The sequence below is a fragment of the Dama dama genome, chromosome 18 (assembly GCF_033118175.1).
Source record: "Dama dama isolate Ldn47 chromosome 18, ASM3311817v1, whole genome shotgun sequence".
Taxonomy (NCBI): domain Eukaryota; kingdom Metazoa; phylum Chordata; class Mammalia; order Artiodactyla; family Cervidae; genus Dama; species Dama dama.
In genome coordinates, this window is record NC_083698.1 from 112748925 (window position 1) to 112775506 (window position 26582).

At 56.8% G+C, this 26582-nt stretch overlaps 1 protein-coding gene across 2 annotated transcripts in view; it reads right to left on the reverse strand.

Annotated features, from left to right (window-relative positions):
* Nucleotides 1-510: 510 nt before the first annotated feature.
* The window catches only part of PTPRN2 (protein tyrosine phosphatase receptor type N2), a 600304-nt gene continuing 574232 nt past the window's right edge, over nt 511-26582 (reverse strand). For both annotated transcript variants that reach the window (XM_061166236.1, XM_061166237.1), the window contains 6 exons: nt 25873-25992; nt 24673-24839; nt 20043-20096; nt 16386-16450; nt 5086-5159; nt 511-2198 (listed from right to left, as the gene is read on the reverse strand). In XM_061166236.1, coding sequence (XP_061022219.1) covers nt 2127-2198; nt 5086-5159; nt 16386-16450; nt 20043-20096; nt 24673-24839; nt 25873-25992 — 552 coding nt within the window. In that variant the 3' untranslated portion in view covers nt 511-2126. The remainder of the gene's footprint in view (nt 2199-5085; nt 5160-16385; nt 16451-20042; nt 20097-24672; nt 24840-25872; nt 25993-26582) is intronic.

Consider the following 26582-nt stretch of genomic DNA (forward strand, 5'->3'; position numbering starts at 1 on the left):
GGTTGGGGCGGGGCTGACTTCCCAGAAATAACTCCCCCCCCCCCCCGCGTCTCACCACCGCCCGCGGAGACACACCGCACAGACGAGAGCGGGGTGGCGGGTCACCGCGGCAGGGGCCCCGGGCTGAGAGGCTCCTGGGGCGGCTCACGTCTCTGTGAGATGCGGGAGACCCCCACCCCTGTGGGCGGCAAGGACGGGCCACCGCTCCCGGGCGCTCCCTGGGCAGACGCACGCAGCCAAGAGGTGGCAGGGACACCGGGGCGCAGCGCGCCCCAACGTTCGCCCGAGACTGTTTCATCACTTTTTAGTGAGTAGACGCAGCCACACTCGACACTCTGGCGCCCTGTACACATCCCGCTCTGCGAATAAAACTGGAACTCAGTATGGAGCTCCATGGATGCACACACTTTGTTCTGGCATCTAAACGCCCACACCTTCAGGAAACAGGATGGATGGGACAAAGAAACAAAACAAAACTGCTCTCTCATCCAAATAAAGACCATTCAAATGTGAAATCAGAAGTTTAATCAGACACAATTAAATATATTTGTATATCTCACACTGAAGAAACATACAATGTCAGAAATTACAAGTAGGTATATGCTTCCTATGTTCTGATAAACTCGTTTCCATTAATTGTTTGGATTCCAGGTAGAGAGAAACAGCTTTGGGAAGGAAATGATAGATATATTAAAGCAGATACACACAACAACATCGTTTAAAGACACAAACAGTATTTTGGCATCTTTTTCCCCATTCGGTCGGCCACCTTCCCTATTCCCTTTTTTTTGACATGGCATCTATTTAAGATGAAAGAACGGTGTCCCACACAGGAAGCAGAGGGCCCAGGGTCACTGGGAGCATTTTACTCCCTAAAGCAAGGCCAAGGACATACAGAACAGTCTGCACACCTCCTAGGCATTTAACTGTCCTCAGTTCAGTGAAGTGCATTCTTGTGTTTTGGGGTGTGGGTGGTAACTTTGGTGCCCAAGTGCTATTTTGGCAAATGTGAAGGATCGCTAGATGCGTGTCTGTGTGACATCAGACGGGATCCGCCCGAGAGGCCAGGAACCTGAGCCCCGGGAGGGGCCTGGCTGCCACCGTGTCCCAGATGCCTGGATCCCACGCAGGCAAGAAGCAAAAAGCCGCGGGTCTCCTGGCACGTCCCCCACAGTGAGGGCACTCCTGGTCCTCTCTGGAGGCCAGCAGGCCCCAAGCCTTCCTGGGGAGGGGACCACACAGGCCTGCCCCCCATTTTTGTTACCCCTCAGGGAAGTGTTTAGCTGCATCTGGGTGAACTCCCGTATTCTTGCCTGGGCAATCCCATGGACAGAGGAGCCTGGCAGGCTACAGTCGATGGGATCATAAAGTCAGACCTGACTGAAGTGACTAGCACACACGTAAAAGCCGTGTCTGGAGGTTGGGGCTCCGCCAGAGCCTTGCCAAGTGTCCCTGGGCTGCTGGCCTGGAAGGAGGCGCTCTGGGTGGGGAAAGCGTTTGCCCCTGGGCCCCTGGCTGTCCTGGGGGAGTGGAAGTTTGGGAGGGGCTGTCACTGTCCCCTAACAGTGCTTGGGGGAGGGTGTGCAGCAGCCTAGATCGGACGAGGAGCTGGCACAATTGTCTTTTATGATCCACCCCAAAGCTGCAGAATGTCACCATCACGTCCACCTAACTCCTGAAGAAGCCGGCAGTTTCTCCCGGTGGTACACAGCCAAATGTGTCTTCTATTGGGGGTGGCCCGGTGGCCCCTCTGGGCTCCACCCCGCATGGCTGACCCTCCTTCAGAAAGTGACAGATCACAAACCAACCCTCTTCTGGGGACCTCACTGACGGTACCGTCCATACCACATGATTGGCAATTAAGAACATGGGGATGTGTGTGTTAAGGAAAAATAAAGTGTTTTCAAGAAATCAAAAATAGAAGAACTGATTGCCCCCCATCATTGCATCTGCCCATAGATCTCCCTTTATCATTATTTGGCTGAACAAAAACACACATTTCCACTGCTAAGCTGCATTGACTGTAGGAGAGTCCTAAGGACTAGATCACCAGGCATTTGCACTAGAGATGCAGTCACGTCGTCAGTGGTCACCGACGGGGCCCCCGGCCGTGGGCGCCTCCGGCTTCACTGGGGAAAGGCTTTGAGGATGGCGTTCACCTCCTCAGCCACGGCTGTCAGGGCAAACTCGAACTGCTCCTGGAGGGACAGAGGAGGCAGACGTGAGTGGGGCCCCTTTTGCTCCAGCCATGGGCTCCCGTGTGCCATCCTGCAGAGGGAAGCTGTTTAGGGAGGAAAGGGATGAGCTGCAGACTTCCGAGGGAGGCGGGCAGGGTGCGGGTTTGTGGGACGAGACCCGGTGCAGACAGGCTGCGCGTCTCGTGTTCATCTCCGCGTCTGTCGCTGGAGAAGCTGGGGTGGATGTGTGCGTGGGACAGCAGCTGCCACAGGCTCCGTGTGCCCCCTCCCCCAGCTTCTTCTGACCCTAGCCCCAGCGGGGCCCCCGAGGGGCAGAGCTGGACGCAGCCTCTCGTCCTTCTGAGACTCACTGGAAACGGTCACAGTCACGACCCCTCGGGGTTCCCTGGCCTCAGAATGGAAAGGATGGTACTCACGCTCTTTGAAAATCCACCCACCATCCGGCTCAATCCGACTCACTTGTTTGCCAAGAAACCTCGTCTCACCCTCGACCGTGCCAGCTTAAGCACGCGTGTGCCCACAGACACCAGTGCACCTGGGATGGGACATGCTTCTCGTGCAGGCGGAACCTGCAGGACTGCCGAGTAGTAACTGGGGCCGAGTCCTGGGTATCGGAACCGTCTGCTCCTCCAGAAACGGGCCTCGGCAGACAGAGGGCAAGCCCACCTGGCCTGCAGACTCCCCGGGTCCACAACCTGCTCCCAGCTTGGCATGAAACACTCAGAGCAGTGTACCCAGTACTTCCCCATCACACCAGAGAAATGACAAAAGAATAAACTATGCAAACGTTCCCTGAACAGCAGTTAAGGATTTTTGATGGAGGAGAGCCCTATCAATGGCTTAGATACTTGATAACTCCAGTCATCGACAGACTTGAGTCCAATGCCAAAAAGAATGATAAGTTTCCACTTCGAACGACCGGTATATGATAGAAACGTATGCGCTGTTCTGTGCTTTGTCGCTCAGTCGGGTCTGACTCTTTGCGACCCCACGAACTGTAGCCCGCCAGGCTCCTCTGTCCATGGGATTCTCCAGGGAAGGATACTGGAGTGGGTAAACAGTCCCTTCTCCAGGGGATCTTCCTGATCCAGGAATCAAACCTGGACTGCCAGGCCTAGGGAAGCCGCCTCCCGCCACCGTCTCTCAAGCCAGCGGTCAGCCAGAGGGCATGGTGTGTGCAGGACACCGCCCCAGACACGGGCGCAGCCGCCCTGGACGCCTCTTCCGGCACGGGGCGGCCTGCTGACGGCAGACTGCAGTCTTGCGATGACGCAGAAACGGGAGAGGACGCAGGCGGCTCTTTGGGTCCTGCTGCCTAGTAAAGTGACAAAGGCGGGGCAGACCTGCCCTGTGCCCCGACCGCGATCATTAAACACTCTCTGCTCACTGACCGCGTGGTGGACGGGGCCTGGGGCCAAGCAGGGCCATTCACAGCGTTGCCGAGGTGCCGGCCAGCCGGGAGGGCAGGCCGCGGGCCTCACAGCTCGGGGCTCGCGGAACCGGGAGGCGGTGTAGGAGGCAGTGGGTCAGCCAGAGACAACCTGCTTCTCCTTCCTGGGCAAGAGCTGCCCCTGCGCTCAGCCCTGGTTCTGGGCCGCGTGGAGCTGTGAGGCTGCTTGGTGGACGTGGGGCCAGACCCTCCCGGACGGTGAGCCGACCCTGGATTTCACCACCTGTGGCACGGGCAGTCCTGCAGGACGGCCCCGCCAGGGGCACTGGACCCGTGGGCTGCCTGTCACTGGGATGGCAGATGGCGTGGGCAGGGTCCAGCTCTCCCCAGGGCCCCGCCAACCGCCAGCGGAGAACGGTGGCGGCTGCAGAGATCCGACCGCCAGGCGAGTCCTCTGGTTCTGCCTGGAACAGTTTCCTGGCTCTACACGGAGGAACTGAGTTGGTTTTGCCTCCATGCTTGGGGCTGAATTTGACAACGTAGAGCCAGCCAAAGGGGCCCTCGAAGGTGTTCTGAGAAATGACCTTTGGGGTCAAAGTGTGCTCGCCCGAGCTTACGGGGCTCTGGGCTCCTTCCCTCCGAACAGAGCGGGCGGAGTGAGGACTGTGCTTCCTCCCTCGAGGCTCAGATGCTGCCTGTCCCGTCTGTGGCACGGAGCAGGGCCCAAGAGCTGCTTATGCCCTGTGGGGATAGTAAGACCCCGAGCTGGGACGACGGGGGTCCCAGAGCCTCACTACTCAGCTCCGGAGCACAATGCAGCCTGGTCTCCCGGGAGAGCTTTTATAACTTTTATGACTGAAGTCCTCTGCAAGGGCGGCTTTAGTGGAGGCACTGACAGCACTCAGAGAGTCTGGGCCACACCAGGAAGGAGAGCTTCCTGTGTTTATGACTGCAGGACGTGCGTGCAGGGTGTTTGTGGCTGGACACGGACACTTCTCCAACACTAAGGGGACGGGCCATCACGTGGACCTTGGTTCCAGCTCCAGTGAACCCAAGGCTGTCCAGGGATCTTTCGTCTCTGCTCCTTTTGCTGCAAACTTAGCCTTTTCAATAAGCTACTCAGGGTGCTCAGGGGCCCAGCACGGCCTGGAGACACTCTGGTGACCGCTGTCCTGATAACCTCACAGCAGAGCTGTGGCCGTGGGCTTGGGCGGGCAGAACATTCCACCCACGTTGCTGGCCTCTGACGGGGAGAGCGCGCTGCTCTCCCGCTCCCCCGTCTGGCACATGGGGGTCCCGGGCCCTGAGGTCTGACCACATCTGCTCAGGCTGGAATGTGGGGGCTGCGGCTGGAGCCGCCCCGACCTCCTGGGATGGACTGCCCACGTCCAGTCCCTAGCGGAGCTGGCGTGGGAGGCAGCTGGCCGGCCTGCCCCGCGCTCCTCTTGAGAAAACCGCCCCCCACGAGCCCCGAGCCCCAGGCCCGGCCGCGTGTACCTTGGTCTGGACCATGCCCGGCCGCTGGTCCCTCAGGTGCTCCAGGGTGGCGGCGATGTCTATCTCCTTGGCGCCTGCAACAGACACACACCGGGCTCAGACAGGCGCAGTGCACGCCGGTGCGCCTCACCCGCTGCCAGGGCCTCCGGGCTCAGCGGCCAGATGACGGTGACTGTCATCTCGCGGTCGCCTGGCCGGGAGGGGCATTTCGGGTTCACACAGGAACACAGGGCAAGGTGGCTTTCGTTTGTGTTGGCTCAAGAAAGCTGGGCTGAAGCTTGCTATCAGAGGCAGATACACACAACCACGGCAAGCCACGGCCAGGACAGACTAGGGCTTTGCTCGGCTTTATCTGGTGGCATTTTAAGACTTTTGTATTATTTTGGCTGTGACACTTGCAAGATCTCTGTTCCCTGATCAGGGACTGAACCCTGGCCAGGGCAGTGAATGCTCTGAGTCCCAACCACGAGGCCAGCAGGAAGTCCCTAGGAAGTTTTCAGTCAGAGAACGGAGCACGTAAGCTTTACCTTCTCTTGCATAGGATTTTCACTTAGAGAAATGGAAAGGTAGACTAACCTTATCTACCTTATACCCCTAACGCTGGCTTCTAAATAGCTGCCTCAAGAAGCGAGTGTTCTGAATGCTAAGGAAGGCTGCGGTGCCCGTGTGCTTACAGGTGGGTTGGCGCTGTGGCCCAGCACCCCTCAGACGCGCCCGCACCTCCCCCCAGCCCGCCCCCCCCCCCCCCCCGTCCGGCTCCAGGTGCCTGGGTGGCCGCAGAAACAATACTATTCGAGTTAAAAATGCAATCTCATGAATTATGAATTCCACATATACTCTCACTTTCCTGTCTTGCCAGGACCTCCGGGAGGTGAACAGTGAACTGGGCTGGGTCCCCAGCGCCCGAGCCTCTTACAGGTCAGAGGTGAGTGTCTGCAGTGAGATCTTGCCAGACGCAGGGGCTGGGCGGACGGCACAGCGGGGTTGGCTGGGACCCACCCACCAGCCCCCCAGTGGGTAGGTGTCCTGTCAACACTTCCTTTCACACATCAGGCTGGTTACCACCCCCGATTCAGATGAAATCAAGGCTTGTCTGGGTCGCAGAGCTGGTGGTCGTAGGACCCAGATGTGGAAGAGACCCCGGGCCGGCCGCCCCTGGGGCAGCCCAGCCCCACCTCCGTCACACCTGTGTGCGTGCGGTGCGGGTTCGTCAGACGGAGACGGGCCTAGCCCTTTACAACGATGCCTCGGGGGGTCCAGGGGGTCCAGACCTAACCCCTCTCTTCTCTCTTAAGTTTGATCAGGTGCATCTTTGCGCCTTGAAACTGGTTTGAAAGACTCTTCCAATAGCCGTTTGTCCCAGAAAGGCTAGTCTGAGCAGGAGATCCGGCATGTGGTCTCGGACCCCCATCACTCGGTCACCCTGAGATGACTCCCTGCAGGGCTCCACGTTGGGCCACGGGAGGTCCCCTCCCCAGGCAGCATCTGCGTGACCCTCCGATCAGCTGCCACGGACAAAATCTCTCTGAATTTACTGCAGTGATGCTGGGCGAGGAAGCGACAAAGAGGACAGAGAAAGTGTCATTAGGTTTTCCCTGGACAGGGTCTTTAAAATATGAAACGCCAGGGCATGATGTCTCAGAATCACGGTTAGACTGAACCCAAAACTCAGCAGTGGAGGAAATAAAAGGAATGCTTAGAAATGTGCAGCTGGAAACAGAGATGGAATGGATTTATCAGGTGGGTCAGCACTGTCTCCGTGCACGTTAGGACTGGAGTGATTAGTCACCTGAGGCGAGCAGGGAGACATTTTAAGAGCACACCCATGCAGGACCTCTTCTGAGGGGTGGGGAGGCATGGCCCTGAGCATCCTGGTGATCTGTGGTGCGGAAGTGGCACAGGCTGCCTCGGGGCAGGCAGGGTGGGAGGTGTGTGTCCTTCTAGCAGGCTTCACCGAAGGTAAAAGGATTTACTTAGATCCCTCAAGCACATAGGAAGCTCCCTTGAGTGCATTTAGATGGAGTTCTCTCTACGAATCCCATTCTACTGACCACACATTAGAGTCCAGGCGAACGGATACACGCGGTGCGCTGCCCAGGTCGAAAGGGAGGTGAAGAGTGACTGTTTGTGACCCCACAGACTGCAGCACTCCAGCCTCCTCTGTCCTTCACCTTCTCCCGAGCTTGCTCAAACTCATGTCCATTGACTCAGTGATGCCATCCAACCATCTCATCCTCTGTCATCCCCTTCTCCTCCCGCCTTCAATCTTTCCCAGCATCAGGATATTTTCCAATGAGTTGGCTCTTTGCATCAGGTGGCCAAATTATTAGAGCTTCAGCATCAGTCCTTCTGATGAATATCCAGGTTGATTTCCTTTACTATTCACCGGTTTGACCTCCTTGCAGTCCAAGGGACTCTCAAGAGTCTTCTCCAGCACCACAGTCTGAAAGCATCAACTCTTCAGTGCTCAGCCTTCGCAGATGCAAATAAAACTCTGACAGAAGATGGGCTAACAACCAATACAGGGGAGCGTCGGTGTGGTTCAGGGGACAGGCTTCCAGTATCTTCTACTGGAGAGGCGTCACCACTGTTCAGACGCGAGAGGAATGTATGTAAGTCGTTCTGTGGTCAGTTTAAGCTGGTGACTCCACGAATGTGCAACTGAGGCGGAGGCAGCCTGTGGGCGTGGACCCAGCAACATAGGAGGTGGGTGTCCAGGCTGACCCATCTCTCCCGGTGCCCACGATCCCACGGGCTCGCTGCAGACTCCAGGCACACGGGCTGGCAGGCTGGGTCCTGAGAGAGGCTGGCCTGCTGCCATTCCAGGCACCGCTCCGTACAACAGCTGGGGCTTCAGCTTCCTAACGCACCAGGGGCCATTGGCTCTGGAGCTCATACATGGGTTAAATGCGTTTTTAGGACAACAGAGGTTTTTTGAGCTTTAGATAGAAGTAGTAGCCATTATACGAGGGACATTAAAAGAGCACTAGTATTAAAGATATTAAAACCGCTGTTTTTTATGACGAATCAATTCCAAGTGGGAGAAAACCGAGCACATAGGCCACCGGCGCCTCGTTCCCAGGCCTGCGTTGATTTCTCCCGGAGCTGGCCAGCGGGCGGAGGGAGGCGTGGGACTGGCGATCCTGGTCGCACCACCTCCTCCCACGGGACCGGGGGACCGCGGCGCGCGGTCAGGAGGCACCCTCGTCTCTCCCTTCGGCAGGGCGTCCACGGCGTCCTCGGTGACGTCATGTCAGACACAGAAATTCCTTTTGGTCCGGCTTTTACCCAGAAGGCTTTGTGAACCGCACTGCAGGGATGCGATGCATCCTTCCCTCTTCAGCATAAAAGACGTTACGTGTCGAGTGCGCAAGAGAGAAAGGTCTGAATTTTGCAAGGAGGAAACCGTCTCAACCCCACCCTCTGGGAGGGCCCAGGAAACGCCAGATACACGTGAAGGGACCAGGGCCAGGGCGGAGCTGTCCGTGCGCTGAGCTGGGCCCCAGGATCTGTGCTCGCTGGCTGACCTCCGTTTTGGAAGGAAGGGCTGGGCAGGGACTGTGCGAGTCCTCACTCGGCACCGGCCGAGTGGCTGTCACCGCAGCCAGTGGGCAGCCTTCCTCCCACGACGGTGCCTCTAGCTGGGGGTGCCCCTCCAGACCTCAGCCCCCCACTGTGCTCACAGGAGGCGGCTCCCATACGCTCCCCGGGGAGCACGCACACACATATATACACGCGCGCGCGCGCGTGCATGCGCACACACCAGCGCATACTCTGTGCTGGGTCTTCCGTGCCAAGCAGTTTCTACTTCATGTTTCCGGATGCTCTGAATCGATGGAAGATTTGTTAAAATTACAACTAGGACGATTTTTTGCAGGCTCTCTAGATTAACTGTAATCTCCCTTTCATGAGGTTTCGCCGGGATGAAGGAGACAAATGAGCATCTTGTTCACTGATAATCGGGGACCTCAGAACCCAAATAGCCCAGGTACTTCTCAAGCTTTTAGAAACTAACTCGAAAACATTTTTTTCAGGAGAAACTGGGATGCCTCCAAATCTTCATAAAAAACACAAGTAGGACTGTGTGTGTATCGCCCCAGTAAGGTCACCACCATGTAACACGCCAGGAGGCACTGGAACCTCGTGACGTGTCCGGCGATGCTCCGTCAGGGCCACCCGGGAGCGGTACGCACCCCCGGGATCAACACCCAGACCTGGAACCCGCGGGCCCGCGAGCACTCGGCGGCTGGAGACGCAGGGCATCAGGAAAGGGAGACGGTTAAACTGGTAGAGGAAGGGTGGGCGGGAAGGCCAGGAGAAGCTGTGAGGCCGGAGTCGTCAGACGCTCGCTCCCTGTTTGGATCACCCCAACCCTGTCCCCTGATCACACCCCTAACCCTGCCCCCTGATAAGCCCCCTAACCTCACCCTCTGATCACCCCTACCCCGCCCCCTGATCACCGTAGCCCCGCCCCAATCACAACCCTAACCCCGCCTCCTGACCACCCCAACCCCGCCCTCTGATCACCCTAGCCCCGCTCCCTGATCACACCCCCAACCCTGCCCCCTGATCACAACCCTAACCCTGCCCCCTGATAAGTCCCCTAACCCCATCCCCTGATCACCCCTAACCCCGCCTCTGATCACCCTAGCCCCACCCCGACAAGCCCCCTAACCCCACCCCCAGATCACCCCTAACCCCGCCCCAGATCACCCCTAACCCCGCCCCTGACCACCCTAACCCTGCCGCCTGCCTCCTCTCCTGGTGAAAGGAGACACAGGGGCCCAGGGAGGCCCCAGGGACACTGTGAGCTCGTGACAGTAGCAGGGACGTCAGCACTTGTCACAGAATGTTCTACAGGAGTTTTCTTGGGGGGTCACTAATGCAAAGTGACAGAGGCCTGGTCCCTGACCCCACTGCCTGCCCAGAGCACAGGCCTCAGAGTCCTTCTTAACAGAGCATTTGGACCACGTCTCCCCAGTGACTGGGTGGTTGTGCTCTGGGACTTCCCATCACCCGCAAGGGACAAGAGGTCCTCAGCAGGAGCAGAGACAGACCCTCACCACCTGGTGAGGCGCTGTGAACTATTGCTGAAAGGGGCTGGGGCATGTTTCCTGGGCCTCAGAGGCCTCCAGAGAGATGGTGCATGGGGTTGGGGAGGCAGCTGGGAGCAGAGTGGCCACATGGCTCTGCAGGGCACCTGTGCGGCAGGAGGACTCTCGCGGCCTCTGAGCTGCAGTGATGCCACTAAATATGGAGAGCCAGGCCTGCCAGGGCCAGCAGGACAGACAGGGATGACGCTCTTGGGGACGGGGACAGGCTGGGTTTGGGGACGACTGAGAGGACGACCCAGAGGACAGGCTGGCTGCTGCCTGTCCAGGAGAAGGGGGCGCTCCGGGAGGGACGGCCCTGTACTGGCGGCAGAGGGGGTCCAGCCAGGTCTCCTGGTTTCGCTTTGGGTGAGTGAGGAGGGAGGAGAAGCCTGGGGGCTGTATGAGTGGGTCTGACCCCCGAGAGGCATGGGGCGGGGGTGGCCACTCTGGCCAGGAGCCCCTGCTGTGGTCCGAGGGGCACAGGGCCCCAGTCCACCTGTCGGCAGGTGGGAGAGAGGGAAGAACGGTCAGCTGTACCTGCCCAGGCGTGATCCACAGGCTGGAGACCATTTAGGAGGCAAATTGTGGGATACAGTTCACAAAACTATCCAGATCAGATGATGGGCTTGTCAGGAAGTTTTCCAGGAACAGTTGGTTCCATTCGTCTCATTTCTCTCCAATTAATTCATTTTGTGTATCATGTCACCCAGGCCTGGGTCACACCCCCAGCCATGCTGCTCCTGGACCCCTACCCCCACCTGAGTCTCAGCTCCAAATGGAGAGAAGGACAAGGGAAGAGGTGGGCACGTGTCACCTCCCAGGACACAAGTTCTCCAAGCAAAAGGAAGACTCTCTTCTCCCCAGTTCTGAACACTCCTCTCAGCCTGAAACTCCAACGAGCTGAAGACAGGGCCTTATCACCTTGAAGCCACGCAGAAGGCAGACCGGTCTATAGAATCCGTTTTCTGCTGGGTCTTTGTGCTTCAGCCAAACATAAAAGTGAGCCGTTTCCCCCGACGTACCCTGTTCTTTGCAGCCTGCCTCTCCCAATCAGTCCTGCCCGTGAAAGGGTCATCCATGTGTGCGTCCACAGCTGGGGTCAGCTCAGCCCTCCCTGCAGAGCCCCGTGGGCACAGACCCCGGGATTCTTCCCCCTCAGCCCTCTTGGCCAGCAGCGCCAAGTCAGTCCTGCTGGGACCAGCTCTATGTGCTCCTTATCCGTGGCACCAGGTGGACCTGAATCAGCGAGCTGGCAGTTCCAGGGCCCCATCGTCCGATCTCCGTCTCCCCTCCCTGGCAGAGTTTCCGTTGTGGCTGTAACGGACCAGCTGCCCGCTCCACCCTGTCCCTGGCCCACGCAGTCTGGCGGCATCTCTGCTGTGCTGACCACACCCCCCTCAGCCGCTGGGGTTTGGCCAGTTTGCAGCAAGGCCGGGGCTCTGCATTGCCCGGCCAGCTGGGTGCTTCCCAGCAAGCCCCCAAACCTTGGAGATATACTTTCTCAGTTTGCAACCAGGCGTCAGAATCGGTGAGCCCTCAGGGCCCTCGGTGCTGTGAGGATGGGCTACAGATGCACGCAGGGCTCTGTGATGAGGACCGGGGGCAAAGGAGACCCCAGCCCTGCACCCCGGGGCCTCGACGGCACTCAGCAGCCCGCTGAGCTGCGGACACCGCCCGTTTCTCTCCGCCGAGTGCAGACCCAGGAGGATGGGCTCGCCTCCCGTCTTGCTCGCTGCCGAGTCCTGGTGCTCAGTCAATAGCAGGTTGGAAGGCACTTCCATGGTCCAGCCCAGTATTTTCCGGGACGGTATGGAATAGGATGGCTGTGGTGGCCGAGAGGAGCAGAAGGACCCATGAGAGGGCAAAGGGGCTGGGGAGGGCGCCCACCCCACAGTCCGGGGCTGGGACCTGGGTCCCGCAGGAAAGAGTAGGCACGGCCCCAGAAGACCCCTCTCTTGGGGTCTTACATCCCACCGACCACCGTGAGCAGAAGAGACCAGTCAAGGGGGTCACAGAAGGGGAGACGCAGGGCCAGGGGCCCAGGGAGACAGAGAGACGGCGGTCTGGACACGTGTGCACACATGACCACCCTCGGCACGTTCCCTGGAGCAGAGCCACCGCACGGGGCTTCCTGCCTAGGAGGCCTTCTCTGCACCGTCCGTGTGGCAGGCCCTGGGCACCTGTGCTGTTGGGGTGCTCAGCGCGTGGTCCGTGTTTTAATCTCACCACATAAGCTGCCACGTGTGGCTGGCGGCTGCTGACTCAGCAGTGCAGCTCTGGAGGAGCGCTGGGTTTTAAAGTTCAAGGAGAATTGATATTTCTCCCAGAATGGGAGGAAGTATTTGCACCACCACGTATCTGATAAGGGGTTGATATCCTCAATATATAAAGAACACCCACAACGCAATAACAACCAAACAGCCCAGTTAAAAGATGGAAAAAAAGAATTTGAATGTCATTTCCCCAAAGGAAATATCCAAAGGGTCGACAGGCACATGAAAAGATGCTTGACATTTCTCATCTTCAGGAAAATGCAAAGCAAAATCGCAGTGAGACCTCTCGGCCACGAGGATGGCTACTGTCAAAGCCCCAGAAAACGACAGTGTTCATGCCGGTGTGGGGAAACCAACCACAGTCCTTCCTTGTGCGCTGCTGCTGGGACTGGAAAACAGTGCAGCTGCTGCAGAAAACAGTAATGGAGCTCCTCGGGAAATCAAGTAACAAGGCCACATGACCCAGCAATTCCACTCTGGGTTAACCCCAAAGATCTGAGAGCAGAAGCCAAACAGATATTTGCACACCATGATTGGAGTAGTATTGACCCAACAGCTGAAAGGTGCAGGGAACCCGTGTCCCCGGATGGATGGTGAACAAGGTAAGCGTAGTCCATCCCGGGAGGGGAATGCTGCTCCGCCTCAACCAGGGAGGTGATCCCGACACCTGCTGCAGCTCAGCTGAACCCCAGGACGTGATGCTCAGAGAGAAGGCAGACTCAAAGGGACACACCCTGTGTGCTTCCACCACTCGAGGTCCCTGGAGACGTCGGAGCCACAGAGACAGGAGGCACAGGGGAGGTGATACACCCCCTTGGACGAGATGTTCACCGAAGCCACAGTGTGACAGGGAAACAGGAAATAGGTGAGCTTGCTGAGGATGGAGACCAGGGGCTGGACAGATGGCCATGCAGGTGCTGGACATCGCCATTCACGCTCCGTGCTGAGACCATCTAGAACCAACTCCCTGCCGACGTGAGCTTCCAGGGCGTCTCCGGGCGCACCTGCGGACTCGGGCCCACGCTCCGCATTGTGCGATGAAATCCCAGTCCTGCAGCTCCCGCCAAACAAAAGGGATGGGCTCCCAGGCTGGCCCGGGCCCGCGGACACCCCAGTGGTGGGGGCTCAGGCGGCATGGCCGGCTTCGCAGAGGCGGGGCTCCTGCTTAGCAGCCCCCAGCCAGCGAGGCTGCCGCCTCCCAACAACCCAGCCAACGCGATCCTTGGGAAGCCCCTCCATCTGTCTGGCGCTCTCCATTCATTTAAAAAATTGTGGTGAAATATGAAAAACCCTGGGCAAAGAGAAGTCTCGGACAAAAATGTAAAAGGCACGGCTTGGAAAGTACTTTGGCTGCAAAACCAGTGTTGCTGCATTTTTGTCCATGAGAGAGGAACATTACCAAACCCTGATTCTACCAAAAATGTTAACCCTGAGTTCAAAATTTGCAGCCTGTATTTGCGGCCACAGGAAAAACATGCAGAAGGATTTTCCAGGGTCTCCTGCTTACCCACCACCTGGCGGAGCAGCAGCTCCCCATTCAGATGCCGAATCGCCCCCCCAGTCCACGCGTTAACAGCCCAGGCCCCAGGTAGTGGCCCAGCCCGGCCGTTGAGCGTCCCCCGCGGGCCTCGGGGCCCAGGGCTGACGCAGGGGCCCGGCTGCAGGAGAGGCCTTCTCCGGTCCTCCTGCAAGTCATTCCTTTTAAGAAAAGGAGACGGGAAGAAAGCCTTCATGTCCAGGCCTGCGGCCTTTGATCATTTGATGAACACAGGCGGGCAGTCGGGCCTCCGGCTTCTCAGGCCAGACAAAGGCGCCCCCACCGCCCGGGCCCCACGGCCGGGCCCAGGACAAAACCCTGGTGGCCGCTCGCTGGGGCGGCCCGGGAAAGGGCCCCTCGCCGGCTGAGGCGCCGCCCTGCCCTTTGATCTGCCCGGGACCGCGGCCGGGCCCCAGGTCAGGGGATGGCACAGCGTGGGCGCCTAGGGCAGAGGGGAGCAGGTCAGGAGCAGAGTGAGGGGTGACTGATCTCAGAAAGGGCCCAGCGCCCACCCTCCCGGGCCGGTTCCACATGGCTGGGCTCACATTGTTGCCGCCAGCCTGCACTTCCAGTGAAATCTGACAGGACGCGGCAGGCAGGACCGGCCGGTGAATGCGGGGTCGGGGGTCGGGGCCAGCTGGGAAGGGGAGTCGCCGCCCCTGCCCTGGGCTGTGGTTCTGCTCAGCGCCCGGTGATATCACACCAGCGAGCCGGACACTGACCCCCTCCAATGCTGCTGGGGCCCGCTCCTTGGGGGGAGCCAGACTCCACGTGGAGGTGTGTGCCCGTGAGGCCACGTGCCACCTGCCTGCTCACACAGACATCTCCTCAAACGTTAGAGATGACCCACATTCCCAAAAGGTGTTTGGTTTAGCAGGTGGAAGCACTCTGGGCCTGACGGTGGGGGGTGGGGGGGCAAGGGTGGAGAGGAGGCAGGAGTCCCGCGGAGACTCTGGGTTTGCAGAAACCATGCGCTTGCAAATGAAGAGCCAGACCCAGTCGACGAGACACAGAGGCACAAACGACCTTCCCACTAGAGTTAGCTTTGTGGATCTAAGACCAAGTCACATAATTAAGAGCATCATCTGAACGGTGCGTTTGCATCGGGCTTGCTGCTGCTTTGTCTGCACGTCTCAGCACCGCCGCTGCCTCGGGTGTGAGAGACGGCCTCTGGTGTGCGTGCTGGCCCGCCGTCCCCACCCCCCGCAGCTGGCAGGAAGCCTGTGGCACCCACGGGGTGGGGGCCTGCCTGGGTCCCGGCTGGTCCTCTGGTTCCCAGGGTAGGGCTCGGAACCCGCCCATGCTCTCTACTCCTGCGTGTAACACGATGGCCATCGTTTCATCTTCACGAAACCATATCCTTGGGCTAGAGGTGTGTTCTGCTTTTCTGCTTTTCTTTTAACCGGGAGAAGATGGAGTAAGAAAGACGCCTATTTCAGAGTTGCTGGCACTTGTCTGACGATGTATAGAAACCCACTTCTGCAACAGGTGTCTGCGCTTATTGCCAGGCAAAGGGTGATGGGTGGGCTCCTGGAAGCTAGGCACCCTAGCTAAAGACACACGTGTGCGTGTGTGCACAGGTGTGTGTCCATGTAGAGGAGACGGTGTTTCCTCTGGCGGGAAGGAGACCGTGAGACGGCACCATCCCAGGGCTTCCTTCCCAAGTCCCCAGAGGCCGAGGACAAGGAGGGACCTCCGTAGGTCAGTCTGGGGTCTCCCCGCTGACATGTGCCTGGTTCCCCTAGAGGTGGGTCCGAGGGAATCTCCCACTTGGCTCTGGACAGCACCGGCCTCTCAGGGGACACCTCACAGGTCTGGCGTGTGGAGCACTGGGCAGCTGCCAGCCCCCTCAGTCCCCGCACTCTCAGGGACTAAACCCCACCCAAGCCACGAGCTCACCCAGGGTCCGTGCTCAGATCACAGTCCTCCGAGCCCAAGTGCCCAGACGCTGTTACACGCGGGGCGTCTGAAGGGAGGCTACTGCAGAGACAGTCTCCGCCAGAGATAAAGGGGGGCTACTGCAGAGATAGTCTCCGCCAGAGAGTCTAGGCTCTGAATTTTGCAAATACAGTTCTAACAACAGGGAGGGTTTGTTTAAGGCTCTTCTGAGCTACTGCAGCCCTGGAAGATCAAGATGGCCTTCTCCCCACTTGTGATGTTAACACAGGACGTGGATCGCCCACTGTGCCCTAAGCCCGCTGTGCGACCCCGGGCGGAGGTAGCGACAAAGGAGGACCCTCAGAAATGAACGTGCTTGCTGCAAACAGCTTCCCTGCAATTCAGGAAAGGGACAACAGGCTAATTTCCCCGCGGCTCTCTGTGACTGCGGCACCGAGGTTGCCATGGCAACACCATCGCTGGGCTGGCGCCTCGCAGAGCAGCCGCTCAGAGTCTTACCTTTGGCCATCTTATTGAGAACCATGTCGATCAGGACGTAGGTGCCACTCCTGCCCGCACCGTCGCTGCCAACAGAAGGAGAGAGATGAGGACGCGACAGGCTGTGCTGCCCCCACTCCCCAAGTGCCCACGACAGCCTGCGCCCTCTGCGATCAGGGGGCCCACGGGAGGAGGGGAGGGTGGGGGACTGGAGAGGAAGAGACACAGAGTGGGGCGTGGGGGGGCGGGAGGGGAGGAGGAGGGAGGAGGAGGGAGGAGATGGGGAGGAGGAGGAGGGGGAGGGGAGGAAGGTCAGGGGGGAGGGGGAGGGAGGAGGGGGAGGAGGGGGAGGAGGGGGAGGAAGAGGGGAGGGGGAGGGGGGAGGGAGAGGGGAGGGGGAGGAGGGAGGTGAGGGGGAGGGAGGAGGGGGAGGGGAGGAAGGGGAGGAGGAAGGTGGGGGAGGGGGGAGGAAGAGGAGGGGGAGGGGAGGAAGAGGGAGAGGAGGAGGAGGCGAAGCTTTCTTTCGGCCTGTGCTAAATGCAGTTCGGATTAGCTATTGTGCCTGTGTTGATTTGTTCCTTTCTTCCCTTTTTCTCCCCTCTTTGGTCAAAGATTCAGCAAATTTTGTCAGGGAAAAAGGAAATAAAGAACTGGCTGGCAGTGTCAGAGCTGATGGCACTTGTATTCAGTCTGCAGGGGGCTGGCTGCAGGTCTCGGCAGGCCCACCCCGTGGAGGCCGGTCCTCCGCCCCGTCCACCCCCATCTCCTCCTGCAGCCTCCTTGCAGCCTCCCTCGGCCCCAGTGGAAAGTCCTCCTCGGGACGAGGGTTGTGAGGGTGTTTCAAGTCGTGGCTCGGCAGCAGGCGGCAAGGGGAAAGGAAGGTGGCCCTTTGGGGGGCGGCCCAGCGTCTCTGCTCCCTCGCGCGGTGCCCTGAGCGGGCTGTCGGTCCAGCAGGCTGTCCTCAGCCCACCGGCGCCTGCAGCGGGCGGAGGCGCTGACACGCTCGCTCCTGGCAGAACCCGCTGACTTGGGAGGGACGTGTCTCTGTTTCAGGCCCCGGGGACCTGCGTGGCCACTGTGTCTGCTCTGTCTCAGACCTGCCGGCTGGCTGCTAACCCGGAAGTCTGTCGGTTGTCCTTTCACAGCAAAGAGTCACTGGTTTTGGTGTCAACGTATTTCTCAAAGAGCAGAAAAAGCCTCAGGTGGAAAGAGAACCACCCTGCATAGCACAGTGGGGTGGGGACACAGCCACGCTGAGGTCACTGGGGCTCCAGTGACGCGCCAGCCCCCGAAGGCTCCTCCCAGACCTGCTTTGGAACCAATGCCGACTGGAGCTGCTCCTCGGGTGGGTCAAGGGTGTTCTGGTCCACTTCCCGGGGACCCAAACCATACTCTGTACTCCTCCTCCCTCAGGGACACACACGACACACACACGGATGCAAATGTACACACATGACACTCATGTTCAGACACATGCAGTCTCACACACATGCACACAGACAGGTGCATGCACTCACACACACACTCAGACATGCACACTCAGACACACACTCACATACACACTCACACACACTCAGACACACACACACATACACACTCAGACACACACACTCAGAACACACACACACACACACACACACTCACATACACACCCACACAGATGCACACTCAGGTGTGTGTATGCACTTACATACACACTCAGACACACTCTCACACACATGCAGATGCACACACACACTGAGACACATGCTCAGATGGGTGCATACACTCAGAAATGCACACCCAGACACATGCAGACACACACTGCATGCATGGCTGCGTGCACTCACATGCACACTCAGACACACACTCAACACACACACTCAGACACACACAGACACACACACTCAGACACACACACACTCACACACTCAGACACACACACTCAGACACCCACACATCACATACACACTCAGACACACACACTCACACACACACACACAGACACACACACTCACATACACACTCAGAACACACACTCACACAGACACACACACACTCACATACACACTCACACACTCAGACACATACACACACACACACTCAGACACACAGACAGACACACACACACTCACACACACACCCACACACACACACTCAGACACACACCCACACACTCACACACACACACTCAGACATATGCAGTCTCACACACATGCACACAGACAGGTGCATGCACTCACACACTCACACACACTCAGACACACACACACTCACATACACACACACTCAGACACACACACACTCACATACACACTCACACACACACTCAGACACACACCCACACACTCACACACACACTCAGACACATGCAGTCTCACACACATGCACATAGACAGGTGCACTCACACATGCACTCACCACACACACTCAGACACATACACACTCACATACACACTCACACACACTCACATACACACTCAGACACACACACTCAGACACACACACTGAGACACACACACTCAGACACACACACACACACACTGAGACACACACTCAGACACATACACACACTCAGACACACACACTGAGACACACACACTCAGACACACACACTCACATACACACTCATACACACACACACTCAGACACACACCCACACATTCACACACACACTCAGACACATGCAGTCTCACACACATGCACATAGACAGGTGCATGCACTCACACACACTCAGACACACACACACTCACACACTCACACACACACATACACACACAGATGCACACTCAGGTGTGTGTATGCAATTACATACACACTCAGACATTCTCACACACATGCAGATGCACACACACACTGAGACACACACTCAGATGGGTGCACACACTCAGAAATGCACACCCAGACACATGCAGACACACACTGCATGCATGGCTGCGTGCACTCACATGCACACTCACGCAGATGCATACACAGAGACACACACTTGGGTGCATGCACTCACACACACACTCAGGCACACACAGAACACATGCAGACTTGTGCATGCACACACGCATGCAGACACACACTCACATACACTCACGCAGGTGCATACACAGACACACCCCCAGACACATGCACACCCAGACACACACACGTAGAACACACCCAGCCTAGTGCACGCACACACTCTTGACGGAATGGGCAGACTCGGTGTTTGTCTTTGGAGACCTAGTTCTCCTTTACCCCAGGCAGAGGGAACAGTCTGTGATGCGTTCTGGAAGACAGAGACACTGCGTCCCTGATGCAGGCGGGTGTGGAGCCCACCCTTGGAGGGGGCTCTCTTCCAGGGGATCTCTCTTCCACGCTGGGTGTAACCTTCTCAAGGACATGAGCCACTGAACCTTCACCCAAAGGCCACTCCTCTGATTCCAGGTTCTGTCCCGTCCACCAGTAGCCCCGAGTGCTTGGCACAGTTCCACATGTCTGCAAAGGGTGTTGGGCTGAGACCCAACCACACAACACACACACCATCGCAAGGTGCTCGCGTAGCGGCCCCAGGAGGTTTAACACAAAATAAGCTATTATCCTCTGTTTCCTTAAGAAGCACCAGTTAGATATGTTATTAAGCAATTAGGAAGCTGAGCTCCTATATTTAACAGTGTTTACTTTTGAGGCAGCGGACACGTGTTAATCCAGGGTGAAGTTGTACTTGCCTGCAGTGGACAATTATTGGACAAGAACGGCCCCTGTAGCACTTGTTTACTTTTCTGAAATAAAGAGAGACACAGAAGTTATGACTGTGTGCTAGGCTCCATAGCAGTCACCAAACAGCCCGCAGCCAAAGCAAACAGACCGTCTCGTGGACATTGTTCTGTAATGGCCTGTTTTGACAAAGAAAATCAAAATTACACACACATTTTCCAAGGTTTATTTTTCTTTCCAATATTACATTATTAGACAGAGCTTTGAAAACAATTCTTACATTTGTGCAGTTTGCTTTATCCCTTAATAAGCATGAACTCTGGCCTCGGGTCAGCCGGTCCATCGGCTTGGGCCACCCCTCCGGTCCTCCCTGCCCTTTCCTCCTGTTGCTCTAGTTAATTTGACTTTTGTTGTGGCATGTCTAGACTCCTCACTGAAATTTTTGAGTTTCGCACTTTACACTCTGAATTTCTTACAGTCTAGACATCATACTAGAATGTATTATTACCGTGACATCTCAAAACAGCATCTTAAAGACATTTCTTGATCTGTCAGTTTTGTAAGGACATGTAAATTTTGGAGAAACCTCAACTATGTCCAAGACAAATTTTTCCATTTTTATAAACCTGATTTTATGTAAAACAACTCTGTTGTGCAGACTTTAGATCAGAGTTTATGAAAATTAACAAGAAGCATAGATTAGGATTTTGTACCCAAGTCCTAAATCAAAACAGAGCATGGTTTAAAATTCACTGTGTAAGCTCGAAATTTTTTGTAATTCAATGAAAGAAGTAAACATGTTTACAAAGTACATCCAAGTTCTCAGGAAAATCTTCCTAAATGAAGAAAAGCAAACACAGAGTTTTGGTTAATTGGAAGGGAAAGTGTGTGAGTGGGTGTGTAAGATGGGCTGTGAGTGTGAATCTACACAATTTAAGGCGGAAAATAAAATTTTGAAAAGGATGACAGTGGAGAAAAACCTCTTACTTTATGCCGGAAATGGGAAAATGTCACGTTTCTCTGCTAGGGCTTGCCCGCTCAGCGCGGAGATAGCTGAATGTGGACATTCAGTCAGCGGGTCCTTTTGCCAGGAAAGCCTGAGAGGGTGTGGGGCTTGTAGGAAGCCCAGGGTGGAGTCTGATGGAGGAGCTGAGGGGTATTCCAGCATCATGCACAATGACGCTAATGCCCAGATATTGGAGCCGGGCTGAGCTCCCACTTCCACTGTGGACCGAACAGAACAGGTGCCTCTAAGGGAGACTCCACTCTCCTGACCAGCACGAGGGCGGCGGGCCTGGCCGTGCAGTCCCACTAAGACGGGCCCGGGGTGGCCACGCCTGGGCCCAGCCCTCCCGCTGGGGGTGAGGACCTGGGCCCATAGGCTGCTCCCCGAGGCCGTGTCATCACCGCTCGGGCTGGCAGCTGGGCCAAGGCTTGGGGCAGAGGGAATGCGGATGGCTCAGAGCTGAGGGCGCAGGGGTGTGGGGTCCCTGGAAAGTGCTCTGCCTTCTGAGGATGAAAGAGACTGGAAAATAGACCCGCCCGCTCCTCCTTCTAAACCTCCCTTTCCAGACTCAGGTTGTCAAGGCAACGCGAGCTTCGGCTCCGACAGAACAGATGCCAGACCCTGAGGACGTGCCTCAAGTGTGAGTGGCGGGGAGCCCGCCAGGCCCATACAGGTCGTGTGTGTGTGTGTGTGTGTGCATCATGCCTGGATGCACGCACTGTCTGTGTGTGTGCAGAGCCGGGAGCTGGGGCGGCTTGCTGCTACAGGCCCGGCGCCTTCAGAGGGCAAGTCATGCTGGACACTTCTCTGTCTCTGCACCTTTAATGTGTGGACCACCTCGGCTTGGCCTCTCCAGTTCTATTTCCTGCCTGAAGGTCCTGCCCATGTTTCTAAAGGCTAAAGCCAACTTTTGGTCAGTCACCCAGTTTTGCTCATTTTTTTTTCTGATGGGACCAAGCACAAACGGGCCCATTGAAAAAGAAATAAATGTAACAACCAGAGGGTGTTCTCCAAACTGTGTGGGTCCGGCCAAGGACACTGTAAGGGATCGGCAGACCAGCGGAGCCCCCTGTACGGCTGGTCAGGCTGCCCTTTGGCAGAACGCAGTGAGCATCACCTCCCTGGCTAAGAAATGTCACTGAGAAGGGGGTTCCTGCCTGCACGGACTTCCCCGTGCCGGTCTCTCCTGTGGGACCTGTTTAAAGTGTTATTCTTGCACGCATGTTGTGACCAGCTGCCTGGGGCAGGGGTGGGTGCCCAGGGAGGTCTCGCTGCAATTTGACATCCACGCCAGCCCCGCCCTGTGCTAACCCTACTTGTTGACAGCCGTGAGCAACAGAGGAGGCGGGCAGTGAGGTCCGGGGTGCTGCTGCAGTGGAGAAGTTTATCACAGAGAACCAGGCGCTTGTGTTGTTACCACACAGAGCATCGCAAGGGGCAAAGCAGAAGCAGCACAGAGTCCACACAGCGTCCATCTGGTCGACCCGAGACAGAGACGCGGGTTATTCATGGAGAGGAGCAACGCACGGCTGTCTGGTTTACTTTACTGGAACAAATCGTCAGTCAGCAAGAGGCCAAACATTGAGAAAAGTGGCTACCGCGCATACTGCAACAGGAGGAATTCGCCGAGAGAGAACGGTTAGTGATACAAACCAACCGCCATGCAACCAACAGCAAGCAAAGGTCAGAGGTCGTGAGAGGCTCAGAAAGGGGGCTTCCCACACTGTCCCTGCAGTACAGTCACAGTTTCCAATGATCACTTTTGTGACTATGCAACTGGGCTCATATTACTAGCTGCAACATCACAAAAATGACACTGGCCACCGCTAATTAGCTGGCAAAGTAAGGGTTGTCCGTTTTTACAGAGAGCGGCGTTAGTGTATGTCACTGCACACGGCCACGAGAGAGAGACAGAGACAGAGACAGAGTTCCTCCAGAGCAAGCCCTCGCATGTGATGCTAATTATCCCTTAGCTTAGCAGTTTCTCTTAGAAGTGTAAATGTGCTCCCTCTGGGCGCCAGAAATATTTAATTACACATCTCGGTCTCTGACTAACACGCTGGGCCAGAGAGGGAAGGAGCTGGGTCTATTGTTCAGAGGGGGCCGCGCGGCCCGCCGCCCTGCAGTGACCAGCGTCTTCCCAGCCGTCTCCTCTGCCCGACAGAGTCACAGAGCAGTGACCGGCCGTGTCTGAGCACCATGCGCCCTGAGGATGTGACGGGACCAAGGCCTGGGGCCGCATGAGCAGCCCCGACCATCGCTGAGGGCGGGATGGCCTTCTCCAGCGAGATGGGCCCGCGGGCCGTGCGCATCTCATTTCCCGAAACCTCCTTGGGCCCTGTCTCCTGGGACTCTGGAGAGAGGGAAGAGAGGGAATCGGATCTGTCTTCCTGACGGACTGCACATACAGAGGGTGGGTTATGGATTGTCTGATTCCATACACGGATGTGGAGCTAGAAACACGCCTGTGTGCACACATGAGCAAGAACGCCGGCCAGAGCGCGGGGATGGCCGTCGGGCAGCTGCACCCGTTCTGCCAGTGATGACTGCTTGTTGAAGATTCTATCAGGAAATAGGCCCTAAGCAAGGTTTTTAGAAATAAATTTGTATTAAGAAAATGTAAAAAATGACCAGGCAGTTGGGATGGGTGGGGGCGGGGGGCACGTCAGGGTGTGTCTGCGCCCCCGGCCTCTCTGGGGACAGAGTGAGGGTGACGGGTGTGATGCCAAGCAAGTGTCTTTCCTGGAGCTGTTTCACGTGCTATTTGATACAAAGGATTATCCAGCAAATAAAGAAAACAAACCCGGATTTGCTTTTCCAAAGTGGACTAAAAGGAAAAGAAGTAGTATCAAAATAACCTTCAGAATCTGGACCCCAAATTCAAGAAACCCAGCTTTACGCTCGAAACCCCGCCTTTATGACAACAACGCTTGCCATTCTGACTTCCCAGGAGTTACGTGTCTGTGAACTGTTCAGACACAAGTCGGTTTCTGATCATGTGCAATTCAAGTGGGTTAAAGCCTGTTTTGTCTTGACTCTCCAATTCCTTGTTTTGAAGATTTACTGGACTTCCAATCAGTTACATGTAAGGGAGGTTCCCGGGAGTGGAGAGTATGGTTCTGGGTAGCCCTCAACACCTTCATTTTCTTTCTAGATGTTTAAAACGGTCAGTTTCGAAGCTGTACCACAGATAAAGGGTTATGTGTGACCCCAAGCCAGGCGTTTTTCCAAGGTCACCCATTAGCTAGTCATTTGGGCCTCATTCTCACCACCATCTCTAACCAGCTGAGTAGCCAAAACTCTGGGCTGTATTCATCCATACCCGTGAAATACGAACCCCAGGAATTCTCCCCCACGTGAAGAATCTTATTGATAACCATGACCACATTTCCACAATTCTAAGATACCCAGCCCCCCTCATGTCCAACACCTTTAAAGCTAAAGACGTCTTACAACCAACATGTGAGTTACCACAATCTCCCGCCTTTCCACTGTAGCTAACACGGGTATACCTGTGATGTACAAGTATAAGACAGACGGCACGTCTTACAGTAAACAGCCCCTTGGACCCAGATGTCCCTTCTCTCTGATGGCAACCGGAGTGCGTTACCCCACTGGCGGGCCGTGGGTCTTACCTGCGGAAGTCCAGGAGGGACCTGGTGGAGGAAGGCACGCCCTGGTCATACCAGCTCAGGAAGTGGAACTGTGTCACCGTGCGCGTCTCGTTGGTCTGCAGGTTCTTCAGGTAGAAGCTCCTCACGAGGAAATCCTCGCACCAGATGTGCTCAGAGACCAGATGTACCTGGCGGGGGGAGTGGACAGGGCGGGGTGGGGCAGAGAGAGTGTCGGCTGGGGGCCCGGCTCCTGGAACATGGAGCCACTTTGTGGAGAGAGGGCTGGGCACCCTGAGGGCAGACTGCGCGTGGCAGGCAGGTGGCCTGTCCAGCTTTCCAAGTTCAACACGGTTTACATAAAAGGTCACTTTGTGCTTTTTTTTTTCACATGTCACTCAGGGGCAAAATAGTCAAATTATTGGAAAAAATGTGTCACAATCCAAACGAGTCCTGTTTCTGTCTTTTCTAAGCCATATAAACCTCCAAGAAAAATCACCAGAAAAAAAATTATACTTTTGGACAAAAACTCAAACGGGGTTCTATTCTCACTGGTATTTCAAAAGAGAGGCCCCACCCAGCTGCAGAAAGATGAAACTGAAAGGTTGGTATAGACGCTGCCAGGCCCTGAGCGCTGGAAGCCCAGGGCAGGGACCCCAAAACCATGACCAGCTTAGAGGGGAACATACAGGCATCTGAGGTGAGCCCTCCTGAGGGACTCTGGTGTTCTGACTAATTTTAATGGGAAATAAAGTCAAAGGGTACACTCTGGTATTGGTTTAACTGCCCAAGGTTATTTATTTCCTTCTTGATGTGGGCCAAAGTCCAGCCAAGGAAATGAGCTTGCCAGTAGGGGACCCCGGAATCAAAAGGCTGAGTGGGTGCTACGGACACAGAGCCCGGAAAGCAGCGGGAGCCGGGTGCAGGTGGGCCCTGAAGAATTAGGGTCAATGGGGGCTTCTTCCTGAAAACAGACCACCCAGTGAGGTCCTTTCTTGGGTGCTTTCTGTCCAAATTTGGATTCTTAGAATTTAAAAATGGAAACCACGCCATTTCTGGCAGAGTTCCTGTGGCACGGCTGTCTGGAGGGCCTGCTGACCGCAGGGCTGGGCAAACCTCCTGGGGGCTTGCAGGGACAGCGGCCCAGTGTCTGCCCAGGACGGGCCCTCCGTCCGCAGCCGCCAGGGCCCCCTGCCCACGGCCCGGCGGGCGCCCTGGAAGTACCTCGTAGATGTGGTAGAGGTTGGAGCCCTCGTCGGGCCAGTAGTGGTAGCACTGCCGGACGCCGTTCTCCGAGAGGGGGGTCAGCATGACGATGACCACGCAGCCGCTCTCCCACACCATCTGCGGACCGAGAGGCGGGTGAGGTGCTGAGCCCCGCGACTTGCGGAGTTAGCGCCCCAGGCACACGGCTCATGTGGGCTCCGTCCCCAGGAAACTGGTTCCTTAGGTAGTGAGCTCTGCCTTTGCAGCTGAGAACTCGGGCCCACAGTCTGCACGTTCCAGGAGACATTACAAACAGAATCCAGTAAACCCATTCCACACCTTGACACCCACTGGGTTCTCTGCTCTGCTCAGCCACGGCTCCTCACTGCTGGTCTCTGACGCACCACAAACAGGTGACCGGGCGTCGAGTGCTTGGCCCCAGGTGGGCAGCCTGCCAGCTCGGACATGCCGCTGTTCCGAGGGACATGGGCGGAAATCACGGGCACGTTTGTGTTCCAGGGCTCGTCACCATCGTGGGACCAGAGAAGCAGTCTCTTTGTGGAGCTGCCATCCCACCCGAAGCCGACTCTGGAAGGCTCCTCCCCATGTGCATTACAGAGAGTGAGTGCCCACTTCTACCAAAACACAGCGGCTCTGCCCACAGGAGAGGGCACCCTGAACGGACAGTCACCGACCGCAGCCCCTAAACCCGCTCTGGGACACGCAAG